Source organism: Acipenser ruthenus, chromosome 47, assembly GCF_902713425.1.
Source record: "Acipenser ruthenus chromosome 47, fAciRut3.2 maternal haplotype, whole genome shotgun sequence".
In the NCBI taxonomy this organism is placed as follows: Eukaryota; Metazoa; Chordata; class Actinopteri; order Acipenseriformes; family Acipenseridae; genus Acipenser; species Acipenser ruthenus.
The window spans coordinates 8,228,064-8,246,340 of NC_081235.1; the positions used below are offsets into that span (position 1 = coordinate 8,228,064).

General features: G+C 40.7%; 1 protein-coding gene across 1 annotated transcript; it reads right to left on the reverse strand.

Moving 5' to 3' along the window:
• Positions 1-1,635: 1,635 nt before the first annotated feature.
• LOC131721059 (PDZ domain-containing protein GIPC3-like) lies at positions 1,636-16,996 on the reverse strand. Its single transcript, XM_059014173.1, has 6 exons — positions 16,686-16,996; positions 12,825-13,010; positions 12,277-12,457; positions 8,138-8,250; positions 7,311-7,392; positions 1,636-4,565 (listed from the first exon to the last, which is right to left on the reverse strand). The coding sequence occupies exons 1-6, from the start codon at positions 16,983-16,985 to the stop codon at positions 4,414-4,416; spliced, it is 1,014 nt and encodes a 337-aa protein (XP_058870156.1). The 5' UTR covers positions 16,986-16,996; the 3' UTR covers positions 1,636-4,413.
• Between the last annotated feature and the right edge of the window lie 1,281 nt (positions 16,997-18,277).

Consider the following 18,277-nt stretch of genomic DNA (forward strand, 5'->3'; position numbering starts at 1 on the left):
GGATTCAGTTACATGGCTCTTTCAGTAGCTCATCTGCAAAAGATCTAGTGGTTTCTATTAATGTGGTCAGTACAAACAGCTGAAGAAACAGTGAACCAATTAAAATCAGCGTCTAAAACTTTTGATCAAGATTGTTTTACTTTTAGTCATTGTTCGGCGTTACTTGAAATAAAACGAATTCATGAAAACTGAATTAGAAAAGTGCAGCATTTGGAAGATAAATAATGACCGTCTTTACGTTCAAACAGTGGCTCACTTTAAGTCATTTTTTTAAACATGATTTACTTCTATTATCTTCAGTATTAAGGCCACCCCCTGCAGTTGTAAACGTATCAAACCTCTGCTCAATTACCTCGCTAATAAGACCAACTCACAGTAAACTACCAACCCTGTGAAAACTTAGATGCATCATCATGTGACTCATTGTCACATTGCAGTTAGAAAAAAACACACCAGAAAACTTAAAGCAGTCTGCATTGCTAAAACAGGTAACGTCAAGGCAAAATGCTTGAAGTATTAAACTTTAAGAGGTACCATTTGGTTGGTCCCTTTACTGGACCCAGTAGAGCAGTGTCACTGCTCCGTTATGAACCAAGGCTCTGAAGTCTCATCTGGGAGTACATGCGAGTATCTGCCTTTGATCACACAACAGAGCTGTCCAAAGAGAACATCTCTGGCTGCTTCTTCATATCACACGTTTAGATGGAAATCTGAAGTCTTGTTGGGGTGATTTGCCTCTGCCTTTTGTACCGGACGCAAACATTTGGGCCCTAGGCGTTTCATAACACACAGTTTATATTTCAGCCTCCAAGAAGAGTTCATATGTATTGCTAGCTGTTGTACTGTACACAATGATGCATTGTAAAACATTCTCCTAAGGAAATACGTGGCAAGTTACCAGTGCCAGCCATCTGTTATTTTTCACTGTATAAAACTCTTAAACGTAAAATGAATGAATAAATAAATAAATAAATAAATAAAATCATGAATATGATCCTGTGGCAGGGCAACAGCCCAAAATTCAAATAATGTGTGTGTATATATATAAATATATAGGTTCAAATGTGGCTGGTCCCTTAATTGAATGATTGATGGTTAATTAGGCGTTTGAGAAGATGTTTGTGTGTGCGACTGTGTTCTGTGGATATTCTGTATTGGTCAGTGAAGGCGACTGCCCAGTTTGACTTCAATGTGTCTTTAGTATTGTTTTGTTTAAACTCTTTTTTTTAACCCTTGCCCTTGTTTATTTGTGTTCTGTTTGTGTATTAAAGTCCAGTTACGTGCTTAACTGCAGCTTTTCCTGACTCATTGAGTCTTATTTCTGATGCTGTCCTGCTACAGATGCCAATGATGGGAAAACGAGAATCTTTGACCGAGAACATCCGGCATTCAACAGATACAAGCTGCATTGATTGAACGCTTTAAATATCATTTAGGGCTATGCAAGGCACACACACACAAAAAAAAGCTTTCTGTCTGGAATAAACTGTGAATATGTTTTTAAACATCAATTTTAGGCCCATTGATAGTCCCTAATCAACACAAACACACAGTTACATAATTAAACGTATTTAAAGAAAACAAATTAACTGGTATTTTGTTTTATTGGAAGATGTCCAACGTTGGTTTCGGGCATGTGATGAATGAAGACAGAGTGTACAGTCTTTTAAGAAGAAGAAAAAAAAAACACAATTATCCAACCTCGCTGCAACATCTTGCTTTCGTTAAGGTCCTGTGGGATCCAGAGGCTTGCACTGCGAGCGGCAACGAGAGAAAGAGGAACAGAGCCAGTCCAGCTCATAAACTCAGTCCACAAGTAATGAGATGAAGAAACAATGCATCATATTAGTGTTTTTATTACCAACGCAACAGAAGCCAAACAAAACAGGTCTTCATACAGAATAGCAGTTAGGCTGTTAGACTGACAGATACCACAGTCTTGTTTCACGAGGAACATAATTTATTAGGAGTTAATGATTTAACCAGAGACGTATTATAAACCTCAGCTTGCAGCCTGGTTCTTTGTGCCTAATGTATGTGCATTGCTTACTCGTTTTATAACTTTACATGGCTTACGCCTTTCAAAACAATTAAAGAATAGTTCAGGGTACAAGTTTGATGCAACACTCAAAACCAACACAGAGGGTTTACAGTAACTGCATTGATCTCATGCAGCAAATATCACATACAACCTTAATCAGCAAGCTTACAAGAAACTTTTATTGAGTATAGCACTTTGGATTATATAAAGAATGGGCCACCAAGATGGAAATACTTTCTGAAAACAACTGTTTGGCTTTTCGAATGAAAAAGATGGTCGGTTACACAAGAAATGTAGGAAATTTCATACATAAAGTATGATTGAACTGGAGGTCAAGTCTGTATATTTAGCAGGACCAGGTCAATAAATGTATAAAACAAAATAAGAAATAAATAGAACACACTAAAAGCTAAAACCACAGCAAAAAATAAACACAAATAAACAAATCAGTACCAAGAGCCTTCATTTCATTTCAAATTCAGGCACAAGAATAGTTGTACTTTTTAAATATATTTACTGTATATAAGATGTAATAGAAAACAATGCAGATTTCTTTCCTGGAGGAAACACAGTTGCTTCTGGTCCTCAAAGCGTTGACAGCTGGACATTCTCAATACATCAGCACTTCAGCATGGAGTGTCTAGTGAACTGCACTTTAAAGGAGGGTGTGTTGACGTGGGAAAATGAAAAAACAACATACAATCTAATCCGCAAGAAAATGATTGCTTAAAGTTAAAGAACATGAGTGCCTTAATATTACAAATGCCATTTGTGGGGGGCTCCCGAGTGGCGCATCCAGTAAAGGCGCTCCTCGCAGGATGTGCCCTATAGCCTGGAGATCGCAGGTTCGAATCCAGGCTATGTCACAGCTGACCGTGACCGGGAGTTCCTAGGGGGCGGCGCACAATTGGCTGAGCGGGGGGGTTGCGAGCGGTGAGCCGGGGATACAGATAATAATTGGGCATGCTAAATTGGGGTGAAAACCGGGGTAAAATAATTGGCGACGACTAAATTTTTAGAAAAAAAAAAAAAAAATGCCATTTGTGGGGCTCCCGAGTGGCACATCCGCTAAAGGCACTCCGCATGGACTGCGCTATAGCCTGGAGGTCGTCGGTTCGAGTCCAGGCTATTCCACTGCCGGGACATCCCAGGGGGTGGCGCACAATTGGCCAAGCCCCGCCCTGGGGGGGGGGGTTAGGTCAGCCAGGGTGTCCTCAGCTCACCGCGCACCAGACCCTTGCCTGTAAGCTGCCCGGAGCTGCGTTGTCCTCCGACACTGTAGCTCTGGGTTTGGCTGCATGGCAGGCCTGCAGAGTGAAAAGAAGCGGTCGGCTGACGGCACACGCTTCGGAGGACAGCGTGTGTTCGTCTTCGCCGCTCCCGAATCAGCGCAGGGGTGGTAGCGGTGAGCTGAGCCTAAAATACAATTGCCATTTGTACTTGTAATGGAAAAAAAGACTTCACTACATACCTTACTTAACCCATTACGTGCCATTGTCATCATTTTTTTGCAGCATTTGTAATTGGCATCTTCCTGTTATTTAAATTTTCTCTTTAACTAGATTGTTATGATAACGTACTCTAATTTTGTTAACCGTAAAAGTTAATTGTATCAAATTATGTAAATACAGCATGTGATTTTTTCAAAGAAAAATTAATTTGGTACTTATCATAAAGCCATCAATACAAGTTCCAAACCATTATTTAAAAAAACAACAGCAGGATTGTAATATTAAAAGGGGTTACAAAACTTGTTTCTAAATGATTTTGTAAGGTGTTCAGATACCCCAGCTTTGGGCACAGGGTTTCAGAGACAGTATCTGAATATCTCCTTGTGGACTCAAATAAGGGCCCACAAAGTTTTGCTACATTTCTTCAAGGAAAAAATTCGGTGTGACAATGGTATTTCTCTAACTTTTCTGTAAGACAATTTCAAATAAACCTCCAATATATCAATCAATACGGGCTTTGAAACTGTCCACATTCCTAACATCTTCCTAGCGGTGGAATGGGATGTAGGTCGTTAAATGTGTGCCTATCAGTGCGGCACACAACGGATTATTCGATAATCCTGATCAAGCTCTCTAAAACTAATTCACCATTCCAGGTGAAACAAGTGAAGAGACGGCTGCTTGGGTTTGTGTGGATTGCTGTTCTCCACAGAGTCTAAGAAAGCAGCGATCCACACAAACCCAAGCAGCTGCTTCTTCACATGTTTCACTCTGAATGGGAGCCCAATCAACACCAATGACCCTGAACTGATTGCCAGCGCCTGTGGAGAGTGTGAAAAATCAGTTTGCGTAGCACGACTTTGTTAAAACGCTAATATGTTGGCTGAAATAGTGTCCGGTGCTGCAGATTTCCTGTCCCCCCTAAATCCCCCCGTTCCTGACGTCTCCTATCGCCCCCCAGACATCAAAGAGGAACACGTCTGGAAAGGCGAAGTCCCCCAGAACTGAATCCAGCGCCTGTGCAAAGTCATCAGGCGTCGTCTTGTCCTTCCCTGCTTCCACTATTGTGGCAGCTGAAAGAGAAATATATACAAAAAAAAAAATTACTCTTGTGAGCTTACAGCATTGCCAATAGCAAAGAATGATTAGAGCTGGCAAAATGTCGGGACCAACATTTGTTTTATTTTTAAGTTGCACTTGATTTCTTAGCAACAGTTAAGTAACATTTTGTTAAAACTCAAAATCTTCTACGTTAGATACTAAAATAACAAGATACACAGGGGTAGATTTTCGAATGCTTTTTACCCGAAATTCTTTTTTTTTATGATTGAAAAAAAAACAAAACACCAATTAAAATTCTAAAACTAAAAATAAGCAACATACTAATTTACAAGCCCTACGTTAAAAACCGGAGTTGTTCAGTTCTGGAATGGTAACATTATTGCGCTTGTCTTTATGACACAGTTGAGCTAATGTGTGAGGATTTGGAGTAAACCACTCTGTGAATCTAACCCACAGTCTTTGCCATGTTGTTTCGCATTATTAGATGGGGATAAATATGAAAAGAGAATATTGTTTAAAGATGGCGTTCACATTAAAATCATGAATGCAAAGTAGACCTAAATAATTAGCAAAACTGCACCAACAAAGGATTCGATATGCATGGAAAAAATAACGTTGCAATAATAATAGACATGCTAATTTCTGGGCATTGATGGGACTGTTCCACGAGAATCACAGCTAATGGAAATCTTCACTATGTATTATTAATCAGTATTAACTCAGCTTGTAATAAAGACCCGTGCCAGGGCTCTTTAAGCATCACCATACCAAGCACTGCATAGTTTTCCCTTTTGTAGTCCTACAACAGCCTCACTAATTTACAGGGTTTTTCCACTCCTGAGTGCTAACGCGGACCACACTGGCACCACAGCGTGCAAGCATAGGTGAGCTGAATGACCTTTCCCCCGTTCTTGAATTTCTTATGTTCTTATGTTACATATCCAGATTGTTTAAGGACTGTGTGATTTACTGTTGCCAGGAAAACAAGCGACACATCCATGCAATTACAAATCATGCAAATGCTTTTCTGGTTTCCCATCGCCAAGGTCTCGGGTCTGTCGTTTCTCAGCACAGAAATGTTCTTCAAAGCATTCCTTTCGAAGGCTGTCCTTCACGAAAACAGCATTGCAATTCTCCTGCAGAAAACTAAATGTCTTGTGGGAATTTTAGAATGCAAGGTCAGATATTTGTCAACACAATCAGAGACAGTTTTGGTAAACTTACGATGAATTACGATGAGCTTCTGATTGAATGCAGGATATTTTACACGACAAACCGCAGACAGGAATGAATATAGCAATTAATATAGGAATGAATATAATATTAATATATACTCCACTATACAACCAGGAGAAAACAAAACCTGAACGGACAGGAGTGGATTTGAACTGCTCAAGTTATATCAAATAGTGTAATTAACAAAATATTTCCACTAGGTGGTGCCAGAAAATATAATTTATACCTAGTACTGTATCTACATAGGGTGGGCCACAATGACCTATTACAGTCATATGAGGGTAGCATGCAAATGGATGCAGAGCTGTGAACCACACTGTAGTATAGTGCACAGCGGCACAACACAAAATAATATGGAAAACGTTGAGGTGAAATTTGAGCTTTAGCCACATGTGGCTAGTTTCACTTCATCTCAATCACACACAGTAGCTGCCAAAGCCAGTTTGATGTCATGTTATTCTGGGAGCTCACTTCCTGCCATAGCTGTCATGCATCATATCTGTTGATACTCACTGTCCAAACGGATGCTTCTACAGCTACTCTGAAGACCCGCCCCCCTAGCATTCTCTAGGGACACTTCTGCAAAAAGGGTTGTTGAGGCTTTCAAACTCCCGGAAGACAAAAAGCATGCCTCTGGAAATGGAAACGTTGACAGGGAGAGAGCTGGACAGCTGCTTTCTTAATCTACAGGTGGATCTTTCGTGCTCTACTAAAGGCGTGCGCGCTTGTACCAGCCGCAAAAACTATTAACCAACAATTTTCAATAGGGACCTTATAACTGAGTCACAAACAACTGTACCGCCAAAGAAACATTTTGTTTTTTTCTGTGCCATTCTACAAAAGAGAAGTTTCCAGAATGTGTCCCTTTACCCTTTCTGCATGGGACAGTGGACATGTGCTTAATTCTGACTCCACCCCAATGCCAGTACCCCTCAAGGCAAAGAACGGGAACAGTCCCCCTGAGACATGCTTTTTACAAAAAAGGAGCTCTGCTCATTGGATGAGGTGCACTTAAAAACAAAGCCATAATCTAATAGCCCTGACGGTTATGATGTTATGCATACTTAGTTGCCGTAACATAGTCTACTTATTTTTCTTTCTTTAAAGCGTGTCCTGGTCTGCGTTTCTTCAGCTCACTTGTCCCCTGCTCTTCTAAACTAAACAAGATGTTAGTAGCGTTAATAAACAGCCTCATTCATCAGTGTGCTGTGGCACTTCTCCAATGTATTTTGTTGATGAAGAAACCTTTGTTTGAATTATAAAGAGTACAGCCACTTAAAATAAACCATGAGCGCATACCACAGGCAACAGCTGAAACAATCTCATGCACATAAGGCTGGTTTCACAGATGATCTAATTAAGGTACAAAGGACAAGGAAGATTTAGAGAATTGTATAACTTGGAGTAACAGAAGCCAGAGAGAAGGGAAAAAAGGGCATGATACAAATCCGACCCAAAGATGGAGCTAGAAAGCAAAGGTTTTCTTTTTCCATTTTGAGACGCTTGTCTTTTTTCCTCACCCAGCTCCACGTCTCTGATCCCCATGTAGCTCTCCAACAGGTCGTCCACCTTCCTGGCGGCTCGTTCTTCAAACTCGCTAGGCTGCAAGGGTGAAACAACAGCTCTTAATGACACAACATTAAAGTGTATGAGCCCGTTCCGTGTATTATGCGTGTTCTGCATAATTCCCAATGTTTGGTTTCTGCTTGGAATATTATTTGCCATTCTTACTAACTATTCCAGCAAACACTGCTTCTGAAAAGACTCCTCTAGCTGGGGAAGCATATCAGTGTTGCACAGCCTGCAGAGCACAATGCTTCACCTACAGGCTGCAGTGCACAGCGCAACACTAATACGCTTCCCAACCTCCCCACCAATCAGCCAGTCGGTAAGCTTGGCAAATAATCAACTAATCAGAAACAGAGAACCATACAGAACACACATAAGAGGATTTTAAACAGATTTTAAATATTTGGAAAAAATGTGATTAAAGTACTCTATTAAGTCACACTCAGTCAATCAAACCCCTGTTCCTGAAGATGGTCTCACACACAGAAAAAACATTAACAATTTTTCAATGGAAGGTTCGACCCTGTCCTGAACTAAATCAAAGCACACCTTCAGCTATACTTTCTAATCACGTCTCTTACAGCGCAAGGCCACTTGCACACAAGTACAGGGTGAAATCTTTGATGTCCACAAATACAGCAATTCCTACATTGTACCACCTGAAGGTCCCACATTGCCAATAAGGAGAGTAGTGACCCAGATTGCTTTGGCTCCTGAGATCTGGCAGGATCTGTCTCCTGATGTCCACACTCAACTGTGAGAGGGGAAGGGTACTTACTGCTTCCTGCACTGTTGCCAACCCTTTGGATCTCAGCCGCAGAGTTTCTCTGCCGCTGCCCATCCTCCCTTCTCCAGCTGACTTTGTAGACTTGGTCCTCAGGCCGATCATATCTGCCGACAGCAGCGTGGATTTTAAACACAGAGAACATGAGACCCGACACATGAGCAGTGCCGATCATTTTATAAACCCCAAGACAGTTTGAAGTTTCTGATGAGCTACGACTGTACTGATCAGGTTCCTGTTCAGACAAAAATAATAATGCTGAGAGGAGGTCGATACCTTCAGGGGTTCATTTATACTGTGTGATGTGCGCAAATGAACTTCAATGGTGCCCACTACAGGCATGCTTTTTATTGTGTCCGATAGATAAACAGAAAGTTTGGATATTCTCCAAGCCAAGCGACATTATGCCAGCTATGTATGCTTCTCATCTCCCAGTGCCACGGGTTGTTAGTCTATGAGCATTGGCATACACACACAGGAGGCTGTGTGGTCCAGTGGTTAAAGAAAAGGGCTTGTAACCAGGAGGTCCCCGGTTCAAATCCCACCTCAGCCACTGACTCATTGTGGCACCCTGAGCAAGTCACTTAACCTTCTTGTGCTCCGTCTTTTGGGCGAGACGTAGTTGTAAGTGACTTTGCAGCTGATGCATAGTTCACACACCCTAGTCTCTGTAAGTTGCCTTGGATAAAAGCGTCTGCTAAATAAACAAATAATAATAATAATAACATACATAAGGTATTATGTAAGGAAGTACAGTGATGCACAAAGGCCTGGCACTGGTTTGAAAAAAAAAAAAAATTCAGTATATTTTCCTCACAGAAAAATCCTTTTGTTTTTTCCCCTCAACCAACCCCATGAAAAGCTCACATGCAACATTTGCAAGGTCAAGTTTACCCTTTAGACATTTATCCAATTAGAGAGAAACCGCATCATCCATTAAGGCTGGGATGACTCATATTGCCATGGAAAAGAAAAATCACAAAGAGTGGGTGATTCAGATTTGTCACAAACACCCATTTAAGACTGGACGTCGATTTCATAATACATAATGCAATCCAATTTTGGATGTGGTGCAAACCGCCTAGTCTCCGGTTCCCTGCATCATACTTCTAATGCTATGTTTCCACAGGATGTGTTCCTAATAAAAGGTCCCTTGAGACCTGCTGGAAATCCTTCCTAATTTCAACATCCTCTGCAGCCATCATCTTCCCTGCATCGATTCGATCGGTTCAGGGTGTTTTTTTTCCTATCAAACAGCGTCCCTATGATTTTGTAACCAAGGCAATGCCATGCCTGGCAGAGTGTACTTAACCAGATTCATCCTCAGATATCCTGTTATCTTAATTATAAATGCAACACAACATTTCAAATTTTATCGTCGTAGGAAGTGTGAAATGAGCAATAAAAGCAGCAGGGACAGGTTTTCCTCAGGCAGCACTGCAGTGTATTTATGACGTTCAATCAATCACTCTTGACATGACCTAAACAAACCACAGACCATCTGAAGACTGAAATATAGGATTTATTTATTTAGTCTTTTGATTAAATAAATAAAGGTCACTTTTTGTCTGCCTGAAACTCCGCATAGCTCTACAATCCTAGTGCAGAATAGTCAAGCTGAAGACTAAAACCTCGCAGGCTGTGGCAGAGTGAACAATAGGGAACAGGTTGCTCTCAGAATGCTCAGGGAATTAGGGAAAATCTGGTCAATGAAATGAGCTTCTTTTAGACTCAGTGGGTCCCAACTTTCTCTTAAGATTGGTACCGATATTGACAGGAATGTAATAACAGTGACGAGCAACACAGCTCTCCTGAAGAAGTATGTTTAACAAGTGGACTCAAATATTTATAGAAGGTATAAACTTTGGACTGCTACAACCGTTTTTTTAAGCCAGATCTTAAGATCTGAAGGCTGATTTACTGCAAAAAAACCCCATCCAGTTCAACTTCTGACACATGTGTATATGTTAAGGTTATTCTGCTTATCCATCTCTAAAAATCGCAAGTACTGCTGGAATAGGGTTGTCTGTGTATTACACCAGCTGGGTCATACAAACTAGGACAAAGTTAAAGGAACTGTCAAAATACACAATCCGCCACGTGGTAAATACATTACTCAATATTATTGCAGCTGTGGGATAAGGAGAACTCTACATGGTTCTGGTCTGAGACGACCAGTAAAGTTTATAATAAGCCTCAGAACTTCCAGGAATATAATGGTCTCGATTTCTGGCACCTGATCATTCCATTAACACTTAAGAAAGAGGACTGAGTGCGGGACAAGGGAAATACTTTGACCGGGTCTTTCCTGAGCAGGTCACGTATACATCAGTAAGGAGCTCATCACAGTGTAAGTGGCCAGATGGTTTAAGAAATCAAACTAAAACATTGCATGCATCATTCAGGGTTAATCACCTTGGGGGGGGGTCTCCTATTTCACAATTGAGGGAAAACCGAAAAGGAAAAGAATCGCTTGGAAGAGATCCTGTTTGTCATTTCCCCCCTAGGCAAGAAGAAATCAATCACTTTGTAGAAACTAGAACTAGCTGAACAACAACCAAACGCAACGCATGTCTTTCCTCATTAAAAACACATCTTTACTCACAGCAATGGTAATACGACAGCAATACGGCGGAACTAATACCATCACCCTGCAAGTTATTCTCGCGGTATTTAAAGTTACTGTAGTTCTAGCTCGTGTTTATTTGGTTAAGGTAAACATGCGGTAATGTGGAATGCATTTTGTTAAAGATGCTGAGAGAATGCCACAATGTGATGCGGCCTTTCCCTAATCATATTGGCAATCTTCTAAACATTATGTCATTAATGTCAGATTCAACAACAGCAGAGAGACAGGGAGAGAGCAGGGTTTGCGGTAAATAGAGAATATAGATTGAATACAGGTAAGGAACGAAGACTCCTATTGCATAGCAGTTTCACCCTTCCCAGGTTTTACTACAAGCTTCATTAGCCCCAGTGTATAGATAACAAGCTCGGGTGTGTCTTACTAAACTCCTAGTAAAACCAGGAACGGATCAAACCGCTATGGAATCCCTGTAGTATTCACTCCTGTTCCATTTTTCATTATAAAAATATATCTGTTTAATATTTTTTCAATGTTTTTTTTTTAAGCACATTAAGTCTATAAATGGTAATAAGGATATGCAAGTCATCAGCTTACATTTGTTATAAAGATTAAAGACAAAAAACTTGGACAGAAGGCCTGATTTTATCTCCAATGTTTGGAAATAAAACAAAGTATCTGAAGACGTCTGATTGAATAGGAGAAGATTTTTTGCTTGTACCTATGCAACGGAAATCACTTTGGTTCAATCTTTCTACTGTTTAGACACTTATTTGAATCGCTTTCTTTTATTAATGCCCTGACACAGCAGTGGCCTGCAATTACCGGAAATATAACTTTATTTCAGCTTAATTTACGAGAAGACAAAGTGTGTTACAGTAAGTTCTATTTTTAAAAGGAAGTGCGGTCCAACCTGCCCTTCCTTCTAAAGCACACACTTGTTTTCACTTCCAGGAATTTTCTTTCCTGGCGTGGACTCTGTTCAGTGGCATAGTAACTGATTGGTGCCACCTTCTGGACAACCTATAGACTGCATTCTCTAGCATGCAGCTTCACAGCCTTAGTGTTTGTCTTTAAATCTGTTTTGCTTATATATATATACTTACTATATACTGAAAATATACTATACTGTATTTTTATAATATACATTTGCACACTACTGTACATACCCTGGATAAATTATAAAGTAAAAGCCACAAAAAAAGACACCTAAATATTCAAGAAAAAGGGGACCTGACAATTATTAGGCTTATACAATAAAGATAGTTGATTATCAGAGCTGAGACCTGCACAGTATAATTCTTTCACCTGACAGCTACTCAACAGAAGCAGCAGGGGGAGCCCTTGTCCAGTATTGCACAGCCCATTCAGTCTGCACAGCACTGGGCACGTTTGTGTTCCTGTCATGATGTTATGGGGGCATGGTTATTTCTTTCTTTTAATGATTCCAGCTTGATGTATATCAGAAAACGCTTGGTTAAGTATTTGCTTTTTTAAAAAAAAAAAAAAAATTTTGCCCGATATGCATTATGATTATCAAAACACTCACCAAAGGCTTTCTTCGGTTCCACTAAGCGCAGGGTGAAAGGCGTTGCTTTCGGTAACTCCTTTAACATCTTGGCAACCTCGTAATGTCTGCAGCCCACTATGCTCTGGTCGTTGATCGCCTCAATGTGATCGCCAACACAGACTGTCTTCAGATGGTCTATAATGCTGCCTTCCTTTATCCTCTGGGTGTGGAGGGGGGGGGGGGTGATAATACCACAGAAACTTAAAACAATTACACTCTAACTCCAGCCCATAATAATTAGCAGCATGAGTTTTAACAACTTTTGAAGATGACACAGCAGGCTAATTCACCAGCCTCTTGTGTCTTATCGCATCGCATCCACAGTCGTCAGGTCTTTTCCTAAACCACCTTACCTAAGTTAACATAAGTCAGTCCGAGATTACTGCTAATCAGGGTCTGTGAAACCAGCCATAGCGACTGCTCATATAATACAAATACAGCAGAAGTAGTAAGAAAGTTTCTAATAATGTGGCACATTGCTGAAACCCAGGGTATGACCAGTTGAGAGAAGCGCCCCCTGCCTGTACCTTGATGAAGGCGTACCCCGTGCCGTTGTCAGTGATGGTCAGTCCCAGCGCGTCCTCACTCTTGGTCACCTCCACCTCCTTGGTCTCTCCCCTCACATGGGCGAAGATGAAGTCCTCCAGCCCAATCTGGCCACCCAGGAGCTTCTGCATGTCCACCTTGTGAGAGTTCAGGGTGCAGAACAGGATCTGAAGGGGGAAGAGAGCAGGAAGATGGAATCAGGGATACACACGCATAGCAATACAGGCTCAGAGGCAAGACATATCTGCTGCACCAGCACATGATTCACCAATCCATACATGGGATTTAGAATTGGCATGAACACTAATCTCATTCAGGAATCACCTTTACTCCTGTAAAGCCCTGTGCAAGAAACTCTGTAGCATACTGTGACATAAAAAAGCCAGCATGCTCACATGCAATACATTTTGCGTTTTGCGTTTAGTATTCTGCGCAAGGAATGAAGTTACATAAGTATGGTTTTACTCCATACAAAAATACAGGAGCGTTACTGGGTTTAACAAAAAAATAAATAAATAAATAGCCATCCATTATTAATGATCATTTGATCTTATTTTTTGTGTACAAAGCAGTCCATCAGGGCTACCGTAAGTATACTATACTGTGACCTGCACCGCGTGCTATTGGGCCATCAGTGCAGTAGGTCTCAACTCTGACCTGCTCCGTTCCCCTTGCTTCTAACCCTTAGCTGGTTCACTTAACTAATTTAGGGAAGCCACTGTGTTAAGGTGTCGTTCCACCCTTTATATTCACATTGCGCAAGTTGTCGGTTTCTGCCAATGCATTTTCTGTTTCCCAGATTGCACAATGCTACAGTTGTGCCTGTAGACCCACTATAACAGGCTCTTTTGGTTCTTCTTTTAAATGCATGTATTAACCCTGTAATGCCCAAGCATTTCTGAAATGAGAAAAGCTACCTTATTTATGTAACTAGACAACACATAATATACTGCATGTGAAAAGTTCTGTCTTGTGAGGCTGAATTTAAAAATCTAGAGGGGTGGCTGAGCATTGCATCACGTGTGACACAGCAATGGGCATTGCAGGGTGCTGTTCACCTTTTGCAGTGGATATCTGGGCACACTGTATTATTGCTAGACAAAAAATGGTTGGAAGTTAAGGGGTTAAATACATTCTCATCATGTAATGACACCAATAGAAATTCCAGCCCTTCTCCCTTTCAAAACAGCAGCTGAAGCCACATTCGTTATTAAATGATGCACTGTTTGCACAGACAGTTCCAAGAACACATCGTCAGCACCAGACATGTTCTACATCCTACTGTGCAGCTTCATGATATATGGGATCATAATTCACAAAGTTATACTGTAGTTCTGAGTGTCTGAATCTACCCACGTTGCACGCTGTATATTGTGTGTTACTAACCTGGTTGAAGAGCTAGGTCTGAATATAGTAGACCCTTGCTAACCGAACCCCAGTCGTCCAAACTGACCAGCAGTGTGGAGTAGTGGTTAGGGCTCTGGACTCTTGACCGGAGGGTCGTGGGTTCAATCCCCAGTGGGGGACACTGCTGTTGTACCCTTGAGCAAGGTACTTTACCTAGATTGCTCCAGTAAAAACCCAACTGTATAAATGGGTAATTGTATGTAAAAATAATGTGATATCTGTATAATGTGAAATAATGTATAATGTGACATCTTGTAACAATTGTAAGTCGCCCTGGATAAGGGTGTCTGCTAAGAAATAAATAATAATAATAATAATAATAATAATAATAATCATGATAGCAGTTTGAAACATTTAAATATTACTACAAAAAGTGACCAGCACATGTATAATCTACAGTGCAGGTAATCATTTGAACTTAAAACAAATGACTAGAAAATGAGCTGTCCATCCTTCTTGGCTAAAAAAAAAAGCCACTCCAATGAGTAGAGATTTATTATGAAGTCAAACAAACCAATAAATTCAACCTCAATATGCTGCATTGGACTGGACTCCCTTCCACCTGAGATCACAGATTGTCTGTGTTGTTTCATTAAAACCCTTAAATGGCATAACCTAGCTCAGAGCAAGCTAAGAGGATATTCAAAATTACAAAAACTTTTTTTCCCCTAAAAGTTTATTGTACAGATTTTTTTCATGAAATATGAGTTACAGTAGTAATGTATCAAAAAATAAAACAACGTATTTTCAGTATGGGACAGACAGATCTAAGATAAATCCGGTTCCAATAAAACATGTTTTATTGGTTCCTGTACAGTTTAAAAGTTAACTCATATTTACACCAAAAGGTACAACTGCAATTTAAATCAACAAAGATTTACAGCCTTTACAGTAAAGGAAAGCTAAAAATGAACCGATTTCATAATGCATGACTATAAAAAAATGTTACTGCTACACAACGAGCTTTGGGCATTAAAAAGCTCCAGCTGGCCAGCCTGCTGAAATCAGAGACTATCCAGGTACCCAGTGTCACTAACTGGCCCAGATGGTGAATTTTCTGACCCAGTAGGACTCAGCTATTCTGGGAACAGTCAGTACTGTTATTAACAGTCAGACAGGAAGTGGAGAGAAACATCCTGCCACCACATTCACATTCACTGCCACCCAAGTTTAAAACACAAAGTGATATTCTATACAGTGTGCTGCCCTAGATAGAGCTTCTTTGATTCTTAAACCATACTTGTATAGTTATAGGATTTCTGCAGCTGTAGCATTGTGTAATACTGTATTTTAATTAATCTATAACCTCCACGGAGTTCATTTTAATAAAACCTGGGCTTGCATTCACTGTATAATTAACATGTTGAATTATTGAAAACAGCTTTTACATATGTAAGCGGGCTGCTATCTTGTTAGCCCATGTTTTTTAAAAAAATCATCTATTCCTGTCAATTAAAAAACACCAAATGGAGATTTTGGTATTCCGGTTGTGAGCATTAAGAAAGCTTTAAGAAATAATTTTTGGAAAGCAAGCTAATTTGGCTGACAAAAGGGACAGTCCACAAGGCTTTCTGATAAAGTATAGTGCACAGCAAGTAAACCTGCGCCAAGGAATACATTATTGTACAACTGAACCTAATTGTGGAACACAGCAGCTTTTACCAGGATAGTTTCTGTGCATCTAACTTTTCAAGTGGCCCTAGCAACAGTGATCAGGCAGGAAGCGTGCTGTTAGAAATTGCAAACAGAACGACATAAATAAAACATTATATGAACAAAGTGGCTTGGGAGCAGTTAGAACCGGGTGCTATAATTGCGAGCTCTCTATATATTAATAGTAAGGCAATTGTGTTTTAAAAGTGCTGTTCCTGAGTTTTCCGTTTTTAGCAGTGCCTAGCGTTATTATAACTAGGACAAGCCTGAAAGCGAGCTGCTGCTTCACAGTACTGCATCATAAATAAAGAAAGAGGGGAAGCAGAGAACGAAAGAAAGCTTCACTGAGAAGGATGGATTGTTTAAGGGTTCCTTGAAACAGTTTTGTAAATACCATTGTAATATTACTGTGCTGTCCTAAAAGAACCGTCAGCAGAACACATCATAACTAGTTACGGTAGCACAGTTCACGTGTAACATATATGATCCAGAACTTCATCAAAATTCCAAGGCAGAACTCCAGACAAACATTTCAGCTAGCACCTCCTTCTGTAGCTGAAACGATTGCCTACTTGACTTGGTTCCTTACCTTGGAACGTATGCTGCATACTGGTATCAATATGGCCAATGAATTGGTCCACACCATTGTTATGTCATAAAACTAAAGTAATCTAACAATACCTCTGTGCCTGCCCTAGCGCTACCATTGCTCCATAGCGTCAATTCTGGAATCGGTTGCCGAGAACAGAAACACACAGATAAAGCATTGTGATGCTAGTTACCTCTGAAGGAGAGATGTCAAAAACCTCTGCGATCTTGGCGTACAGCTCCTTGACATTGGTGAAGCCCTCGATGCGTCCCGTAGGGCTGCCATGGGCGAGCTGGGTGTGGAAGACCAGCCTTGGCCTGGTACATGGAGGAGGAGGTGGAGGATACGGTGGAGGCTCTGGGGCCGGGGCCCTTTCCCCTGACCCCTGGACCTGGACCTGGGGGCTCATAGGGGGATGATCTTGGGATGATCCGTTCAGCATCGGCTCCAACTGCCCTGGTGCTCCCTGCTTCCTCCTAGACCCCTGCAGCATCCTGCCTCGGTGGAAAACAAAACTGCCAGCCAGCCCGCCTGCCTGCCTGCTGAATTAATGATGAACCCCAAGCAGGTAAGGGGATACAGCGTAGCGTGATCCTTGCAAGATGAAACCCAACACCTGGAGAGCAGGTGATCTTGTTTGTGTTATTTGAGATCCGGAGCAGAATTCTTCACAGCCAACAGAAGCATACACGTTGCAAGAACAATGCCGCACTGCATGGTAATAATGATAACCCCAAACACTGTCAGTCCCAGCAGTCAATCCTCAAGTTTAATTTCTAAGAGTATTGTTAAAAGAAGCCAACAAGAGACTGGGAGAATTGCATGGCTATATATTTCAGTGTTTAAAAAACTCACGAAAGGACAAGGGTGTATAAGACGGGAATTTTTGCCTACAAGTGAAATATTTACTGTGAAAGTTAGTTCACCTTTAATGAAACTCCCATAGGATCCATTTGCTTTGTATTGACACAGTCTTAGTGCCCCCCCCCCCCCCATGTGTATTGAATCATTGTGCAATGTGAGCACCATCTTTGAACAGCTTCAGTCTTCTGTATGACATTTAACATTATGAGAAGGGATACACATTAAAAGCTGATGTGATTTAAAGATGGCACACACATAAAAAAAGTAGAACAAATTAAAATAAAACTTAAAATTAGCAAAACTGCACAAGTGAACCTACATAGGATTCCATAAACGCACATAAAACAGAACTAGACAATAGGCCAGGTCATTTCTATAAATATATCCTATGGTAGTTCCGATAAAGGATTCTTGTCCATTGTGCATTGTGCCCCATAGACCAGTGCTTATACTAGGGAGCACCCCCAAAAACAGACAATAAAATCTCAAAGGTTTTTAAATGCATCATTTGTATAGTCCAACTACTCCATTGGGAATTTAAAATATGTTAAAGAATTTACCAGTTGTCTTTCCACACCGGTACAAAGGGTCTTGTACTTCTAGACACTCATGGTCAACCTCCCATGCAGAAAGGAGGTTTCTACACCAAAAACAACACATTTTAAAGAGAGAAAATAAAATACCGTGCATACAATGATCTAAATACACACATCAAGTTATTGTGTCACGTTGTTACACAAGCCCCTAGCTTTGCCTTCTTTAAAAGCACAACAGCGACAGTTATGAACCCTCTAACATGTTTTATTCAAACCCGAGCTAGGCTTTCCGGATAAGCGACTCCGCGTGATGAAGGTCTTCTGTCAGAGGAAGTTTGCCTAGTTCTTTCAAGCGTGATTTCAGGATGATAGAATATGAAACCAT